The sequence below is a fragment of the Rhinolophus ferrumequinum genome, chromosome 22, assembly GCF_004115265.2.
Source record: "Rhinolophus ferrumequinum isolate MPI-CBG mRhiFer1 chromosome 22, mRhiFer1_v1.p, whole genome shotgun sequence".
Lineage (NCBI taxonomy): Eukaryota > Metazoa > Chordata > Mammalia > Chiroptera > Rhinolophidae > Rhinolophus > Rhinolophus ferrumequinum.
The window spans coordinates 42,341,959-42,350,243 of record NC_046305.1 but is presented as its reverse complement, the minus strand read 5'-3'; the positions used below and the strand labels follow the sequence as shown (position 1 = coordinate 42,350,243).

The 8,285-nt window shown below is 42.9% G+C and overlaps 1 protein-coding gene across 2 annotated transcripts; it reads left to right on the top strand.

The window, feature by feature from the left end:
* The first annotated feature begins 619 nt into the window (after window positions 1-619).
* Window positions 620-4,424, top strand: LAMTOR5 (late endosomal/lysosomal adaptor, MAPK and MTOR activator 5). 2 transcript variants are annotated; one of them, XM_033091924.1, is made up of 4 exons: window positions 620-768; window positions 1,609-1,670; window positions 3,508-3,625; window positions 4,268-4,424. In XM_033091924.1, the coding sequence occupies exons 1-4, from the start codon at window positions 734-736 to the stop codon at window positions 4,326-4,328; spliced, it is 276 nt and encodes a 91-aa protein (XP_032947815.1). In that variant the 5' UTR covers window positions 620-733; the 3' UTR covers window positions 4,329-4,424. The 2 variants fall into 2 exon arrangements, with proteins under 2 accessions (XP_032947815.1, XP_032947814.1); XM_033091923.1 differs by having other exon boundaries at window positions 699-835.
* Window positions 4,425-8,285: the final 3,861 nt, after the last annotated feature.

Sequence of the window (8,285 nt, the reverse complement as noted above, 5' to 3'; positions counted from 1 at the left end):
GATTAATAGTCATCTTGACGGAGGCTATGGGTGGCTTTCTTTCCTTATTTTTATAACTGGTTTCATAATTAATTTTTTAAAGTTATTTTTAAGTTGTCCTACCCAGTCTTCTTTCCCAGATTCACCTGAGCCCTCGCCAAAGGAAGAACCAATGTCTTCGTTAAAATCCCAACATTTTCCCAATACCTAACTGGGGTTTTCACCTTGTCCCATCTCGTCCTCTTTCTAGCTCCTTGGGCATGTCGTTTCCCCTCCAAGCCTGCGGACCCTTTCACCGGGCCCCTGTGTCTTTTCTCCGTCCCTGCCCCACCGCCAGGTTACGGTAAAACGAATACAAGGATCCGCCGACGTTTCGGAGTCGGTTGAGTCGGAATCCAAAGGTCACATCCCTAAAACAAAGTGGCTGGCCAGGAACCGAGGCTCTGATGACCAGCTGCAGACCTCTCTCCTGCGGGGGAAAACCTGCGCCACCTGGTTCCGGACGGAGCCCGGCGCAGGTCCCCTCACTTGTCACCAAGCGGGCAGCAGCACCCGGGCCCAGCTCGGGCGGCGGGAACCGAGGGAGCGCTCCCAGCACACAACGCGGAGGTTGCGCCGCGAAGTTTGGCCCTTCGGAGGCGCCGTCCCAGCCCGCGTCGCGCTTGTGTCATGTGATCGGGAAGTGCTGGCGGCCAGTGGCGGAGGAAGCAGCGACTACCTGCGGCGTCCGGGCCCGGGTTGGACGGCTGGCGACATGGAGGCGACCTTGGAGCAGCACTTGGAGGACACGTGAGTGACACGGCTTCTGCGGCTTGCCCTGAGGTCGCGGCGGAGAGACTTGAGCGGGACAAAGGGTGTAAGTTGCGAGTGCCAGCCGGGCGGCAAGGGGACGCCGCGCGACCCCCAGGCAACGGGGGCAGGTGGTGAACTGTGTCCCGAGGCCGCAGGGGAGCCGGTAACCCGGAATTCAAGTCCCGCCCGGACTCCGTGTGCTCCCTCCGGAGCGAGTCTCCGCGGCCAGAGCCCGAGGCTGAACCGCCCGTCACGTGGAAATTGTGTCTGGTCAGGGTTGTTGGCAGTTTCAGGAAATGGGTCCATCTGGAGGAAGGGTGTGTAGTACCGTCTGTGCGGACGAGCCTTGCAGCGTAAACATAAACACACAAGCGCTTGTGCTTCCGTGTTTAACCAGTCACTGGGTGCCCGAGGTAAAGGACATCCCTTCAGTTTTTCGGACGAGGACTCTCCACGTAAAACCCCAAATAAGGAGGCGCACAGGGAGACACCTCCTTCGCACCAGTGCCCCCCGGCAGCCCAGCTCCTCTCCGGGAGGCAGCTATTTTAAGTGAGTTAACATGCTAACGCATGTATTTTTAACAAGGGCAGCAAAATCCTAGCTAATGAAATGTTTGTGGCCACTAAAGCTCCCTGACAGTCTTTCATCGGAGAGAAACGGGTGTCATATTTAAATTAGTTCATTATAATTTTCCTCGGGGTGGGGGGTAATAATGGAGAAAGGTTGAGAAACACTGATTTAAAGCACTGAGACCACAAGGCCTGGTACTTAGAAAGCCTGTCTGTGTTATTGTAGTTATTTAAATTCATTTTCTTACATCATGTTCCTGGCATTAGAATGAAGAATCCATCCATTGTTGGAGTCCTGTGCACAGATTCACAAGGACTTAATCTGGGCTGTAAGTATCTCCACGGCAACCCTTCGGTGGGTGGCACAGCACTCGTGTTGAGTAGGAGTCTAGTGTGCTGTTCTTCTCTAGTTTTTATTTCCTGTCATCCTGCCACTTTCTAGGTACTTTTCTGAAAGTCGCGATTACTCCAAATAACGAGATTAGAAAACTGAAATGTATGAAGGTAGAACTGTGCCTTGCAGTGCTAGTACTGCACGGTGGTTTCTACGAAAATAGTGTTTCACTAATTTTACATTGGTGCTAGAAAGGACCTCAGATAATGACAGCAGTTACATGTGTTAAATGTGTGCCATATGCTCGGACTGCTAGGCTTTGTATATTGATATCTAATTTTTTAATACTCCTGCAAGATGGGTAGGGCCAGTTTTTAGTCCAACCACACATAACAATAAGTGAGTAGGCAGTAAAAACGGCTTCCGAGTTGGACCCAGCTGGGTTCAACCTCCAGTTCTTCCGTTTACTAGTAGTATGAACTTGGACCAAAAAGAGCCTTTCTAAGCCTCAGTTTCTTTACTGGGTAGTTGTTTAATAATAATAATAACTAAATTGCATTTGGTGAGTTTTTACTGTTTCAGGCACCATTCTAAATGCTTTACATGTACTAAGTCATTTCATCCTAAGGTAGATAATAAGGCAATGATTGAACTGGGATTTGAGTCTGGCTCCTAAGTCTCTTCCTCACACTACTGTAAGATTATTTAATATGTGTAAAACAGCAAAGAACCCAGACATCATGCTCAATAAATGGTAACAATTACAGATGAGGAAATAAATCCAGAAAGGTTAATAACTAAAGCATTCAGCTGGTTAATGTCAGAACTAGTAAGCCCAGGGTTCCTTATTCTTCTTTATTGCAGGACTTTTTAAAGCTCTGAATTTTTGCTGGGAGGGTGACTGAAAGAGGTAATCTGTGTAACTTAGGTTTTACACACAAATCAGGAGAAAAAAGGCAGATTTTGGGGTGAAGTGGGGGTTGCTTGCCAGGCTCACTAATGGAAAGGCTGAAATTCAAGTGAGGAAATAAACTAAATGAGTTCCTTTAAGAAACTTCCAAGGCCTGCAAGTCTGCACTGTGTCCAGTTAATGTTTTATATAATAATGAATCTGTCAACTCTGCCGTAGTGACATGTCTATTACCAGACATAGTTGCAGGCAGGTAGGCTTGTGTTGCCCTTATATGTGGAAATGTATTGTAAAACTTGGTAATTACTTTTTGTACCTGACACCCAAGATTTAGTTATTATCTTCAGGCTAACACAAGCATTAATAAAAAGCCAATTGTGTTGATATCTGAAAACAGCCAGCTTATTCTAGTGAAATAATTGCTCACAGAATATCCACATATGCTGTCAAGGTGACCTTACAGCTGAACTCCTGACTGAAGATTTTTCTACTCTTTGAGGTTGAGCTCAAGAAAAGGAAATCAGATTTCCCGCGAGGAATTAGTTTCAACAAGTCTCTTGCCCTTACTGGTTTTTGTCAATCTCACCTCTGAATTTCTTATTGTTTCAGCAAGGTTCCTATAAAATGAATTTATGACTTTCAGATGGATTTGAATTGCAGCTTCTATGCTTGAGAAGGTGTTTAGAGGTGGTAATGGGAATGACTTTGAAAATTGAGTGTCTGTTGTTTTATTGATTTAGGAACTGTTGTCTGTCTGTCTCACTGCTGTAACCAGCTGAGTACCATCAGAGCAAAAACATTTCTTGTCAGTAACCTGAGAAAGCATGAAAAAGCTTTTTGTGAACAATTCAGTGGGAGACACTCCTACGGCTCTCACCTTACTTTTGGCCAGTCAGGCGACATGGTATCATCTGTCTTTCAGGCCGTGGGACTCTGTCAGATGAGCATGCCGGGGTGATATCCGTTCTCTCCCAGCAAGCCGCTAAACTAACCGCAGACCCCACTGATATTCCTGTGGTGTGTCTAGAGTCAGATAACGGGTGAGTAGATGTCAGCGAATCTTATCCTGTCCTTTTTATTTGGAAAAATCCCTGGAAAACTCGACTGGGGCTTGTCCTGTGTTCATCAGGGCAGTAAGGGAGGTTCTTCACCCTGTGGACCCCAGGAGCAGATCAATTGCTCTCTGAAGCTAATGTGCTGTCAGACCACAGTGAAGGAAGAATTATCATCAACTGTCAGTCTACCGAGAAAAAGAAAGTCATAATAAGAGGAAGACCAATCAAAGAACAGAAACTACCTTCTGTAGTAATAGGAATACTAAAGATATTCCACGTGAGAGCCCTCAGAATAGCAGTAGTAAGTGACAAAAGCAGAATACAAAACGATGTACAATATGATCAGTTTTGTCAAAGGACAATTGTATAAATAGTATACGTGCAGATAAAAAAATAGGAAAATATTAATAGTGGCTGTCTCTGAGTGCTAGGATTACAGAATTCATTTTTCTATTTTATACTTTCTGTATTTTCTAAATGTTTTGTTGTGTTCATATATTGCTTTTGTACATAGAAAAATTATAAATATTATGTTTTTAGTTGTGTCTTAAAGCAAACAGCATATTTAATCTTACACTGACTCCCACTGAAAACGTTTTACTAAATATCTTCTGCTTTGTCTTTCAGGAACATTATGATCCAGAAACACGATGGCATCACAGTGGCCGTGCACAAAATGGCTTCCTAACGTCTCAGGTCTCCAGCAGCCTGTCATAGGGACTCCTGCCCACCTGAGTTAATTACTTTACAGATTAATATTAAAGTTTAATAGTTAGGCAACTTATTTAATGTGCACTGGGTACTTCTCTATTAACTTTCGAGTAAGCTCCTTTTTGACACTCTGTGGACTGATTTAACAAAATATCAGGAAGAAAGGATCATGTTTTGAAGCAGCAAGTCCAGGTCAGTTTGTATATATAATTTTTTTATGTTCAATAAATCTGGTTGGAGGAAAGCTTGGATCTTTTCTGAATTCTTTAAATTCTCATCAAATGTTCATTTATTTCAATTATCAAATTGTAATTTTTTTAAAAAGGTCTTTGCACCAAATTACTCTCTTCTCTCAGCTTTTTAGAATACATGTATTCTCACAAAAGTGTCCATGGATATTTAAAACAAATCAAGAATATTCCTACCCCACAGTAACATAATAGCTAGTATGATTAATCGTTTACCACGTGCCAGGAACTCATTTAATTCTCATTAACAGCCCTATGTGGTAGGTACTAGTATTTGCCGCCATTTTACATTTGTGTAATTAAGGCAACAGGTTGGCAGAGTCACCATTTGGACTTGAGAGTCCAACTCAGAGCCTGTACTCTTAAGACCCAGACCATCACAGAAATAGGCATATTTGGCCAGGAAAATATCTACCATTTGAAAGTACAGAACAACAACATCTTAACTTGTATAGTTCTCAACAATAGATTGGTGCACATGCAGACACAAAGGACCTCATGTTCAATCTGAATGCAACTGTGGGTCTTACAGATTTAATAATTCGACAGTATAAAAAAAGTCTCCAAACTATTACCATTATTTATTTAAAAATGTCAAGCATTTACAAATACAAGGTGCTATGTAAGGATACAAAGATTTTGAGTGAGACATGGCTCCACCCTTTGAGCTTATACTTTGAAAGGATATGCGTGGATGTTGTCTTCACCGCACTTACCAAGGCCTGACATGTAGATCCGTTAGTTTTGTTGTCTGTCTTGCCCACTAGTATAGACACTTGAGGGCAAGAGCTTTGTCATATTCACAGAAGTATTCCAAGCACCTCGAATGAATATGTAACAACAGGGAGTTTTTGGTGTGAGCTGGATTCCCCAGCAGAGGGAGTGGCAATGCCAAACAGGTGATAAACCAAAAGGAGTAAGTAACACTACATGCTTTAGTTTGGTCTGAGGTAGGAGGTAAAAAGCTGGAAGGTAGGGCGACTACCTCAAGGACCTTGAATATCTGCTTTTTAAGAATCTTCAGCCACGTGCTGTTAACAGAATGGGGCTTGGAACAAGTGCGAGTCAAAAGTTGAGCTTTAAGATTAATCTGAGGTAAAGCAAGCTCTGTTTCCAAGGAGTAGAACTTCTTTTGCTTATCTGTGTGTCTCCAGTTCCTAACCCCAAGTGATGAGAGCCAATCTCTACTGAGTTACTGCTAAGGCTACGCAATTTGTATGCACTTAGCTCATTTAATCTTAATCCTATGAGGTATTATCTCCATTTGAGGAAGAAATAGGCTCAGCAAGATAAATTAGCTCAAAATCAACTACCATGTTTCCCCGAAAATAAGACCAGGTCTTATACTAATTTTTGCTCCAAAAGACGCATTAGGGCTTACATTCAGGGGATGTCATCCTGAAAAATCATGTCAGGGCTTATTTTCCGATTAGGTCTTATTTTCGGGGAAACATGATATGAGATTAAATTGGCAGAAAGAACAAAAGAGAATGAAGAATTAAAGATAATTGAGGGGCCGGCCCGGTGGCTCAGGCGGTCAGAGCTCCATGCTCCTAACTCCGAAGGCTGCCGGTTCGATTCTCTCAACCACAAGGCTGCTAGTTCAACTCCTCGAGTCCCTTAAGAGATGGTGGGCTGTGCCCCCTGCAACTAGCAACGGCAACTGGACCTGGAGCTGAGCTGCGCCCTCCACAACTAAGACTGAAAGGACAACAACTTGACTTGGAAAAAAGGCCTGGAAGTACACACTGACCCCAATAAAGTCCTGTTCCCCTTCACCAATAAAAATCATTAAAAAAAAAAAAAAGGTGACTAACATGCCAGCAAAAAAGCAATTAAAATATATATATATATATATAACTTTAAAAAAAAAGATAATTGAATTGTCTAGGTCATAGAGGTGGGTGACTTAGAAAGGAGACAACACGGGAAGGATTCCAGAGAAAAGATGGCTGGGTTGGATTTTAGACATGTTGAAATTGAGTATCCGACAGGACTTCCTGGTGGTAATGCTGAATAACAAGCATACTGTGGGCTGACTATACCAGGCACAAAGCTGACTTGCCTTCAGGGACCTCCCATTGCATTTAGAACAAAACCTGAAGTTCTTACCATAGTCCCAAGGTTTGTACGATCCAGCCCCTGCCCACCCTTTGTGCCACATCTGCTGCCACCCGCTGCCTACACACGCCCCTTTAGCCCAGTGCCTGGTACATAGGCAGCAACTTGACTGATTCGAATAAATGAACTTACTTTCTCATTTATTTTTCATAACAACCTTTGAGGTAGGGCGTAGTGCACCCAATTTTATTAATAAAACAAGACATGCTGGAAAGAGCCTAAGGCTAGAGATGGCTAATTGTCTAGTCTGTACAGAGCTGAAGCTAAAGTAGGATTGTATGGGGGATTTCCAAAGACCACCTGCGATGGTTAACTTTATGTGTCAACTTGACTGGGCCACGGTGTATCCAGATATTTGGTTAAACATGTCTGGGTGTGTGTGTACCCATGTTTTTGGAGATCAGCATTTGATCAGTAGACTTAAAGCAAACTGCCCTCCTCAGTGTGGTGGGCCTCATCCAATCTATTGAAGGCCTGAATAGAATAAAAGGCTAAGAAAGAATTATTTCTCTTTGCCTGTCTTCGCGATGGGACATGGATCATCTGCCTTTGGGTTCAGACTGGAACTACACCATCAGCTCTGACTGCAAATCTTGGACTTCTCAACCTCCATAATCACATGAACCAATTTTTTTTCTCTCTCTCTCTCATATATATGTATATGAAATCTCTCCAAGGTTTTTTATTGGAGGTTGATCACATAGGCACCCTCTCCCTGGAATTTGCTCAAAATTCTACACTCCCAAAAGGAAAACAAGTGATTAGCATAAACCATATTGTTTGCACAAATAAATTAGGCACAGTGATCTACTCTTATAATTGAAGGAATGGTGGAAACCCTCCTAAAATCTAAGTTCCCAGATGCCAGCCAAAGGGCAACCTTGTAAGCGAGGCTTTCAAAGGATAGGAATCCCAGGCCAGCTATGTTAACTTTTCTGCACCAGGACAGGCCAAGATTCAGCTAAAACTAAAATCTTTTAAGTCTGGGTGGTAGGTCTGTATTGCACTCTAAGTCTGTAATGCTAAAAATTATTCATGTGATGTATTTGACAGTAGAGCAAGGGTAATAGTGGTGATTTAGGAAATCAAGCTGCAATTCTTGCTGAATAGCTTTAGGGCCAAGAGTTAGAATGTTAGACATTAAGGGAACTATTTATATTTAGTTAAAGACCCTATAAGCTTTACTAAGTCAATTGGGTGCAGATGCAAAATGTTAATATCTCAACGGTGGCTTACGGATTCTTTGCTCTTGATATTAAGCCCCACCTGATTAACAAGAACCATTCTGAGTGAATAAAGTACCAATAGTGAGTCTGGTAATATACAGTCATATGCACACACACATGTATACATATATAGTCAGTCCTCACAACAAACTTGCAAAATAATATTAGCCACATTTTACAGGTATGGACAAACAGGTACCTGGCCCAGAACCTGCAGGCTTAAAAAACGGCAAAGTTGAGATTCTAACAAAGGCTGCATTTCCCTCTACACCTCAAAGCTTCTACTATGAAAGATGCTTCAAGGGGTTCGTCTCTGAGGACTGTGCAGCCCTCCTACTC

Excerpts from the sequence above, each read along its gene's own strand:
- LAMTOR5 (XM_033091924.1), top strand. The coding sequence starts at position 734 with ATGGAGGCGACCTTGGAGCAGCACTTGGAGGACAC. Across the intron at positions 769-1,608 it reads GAGCAGCACTTGGAGGACAC|AATGAAGAATCCATCCATTG; the intron begins GTGAGTGACACG and ends TCCTGGCATTAG. Across the intron at positions 1,671-3,507 it reads ACAAGGACTTAATCTGGGCT|GCCGTGGGACTCTGTCAGAT; the intron begins GTAAGTATCTCC and ends TCTGTCTTTCAG.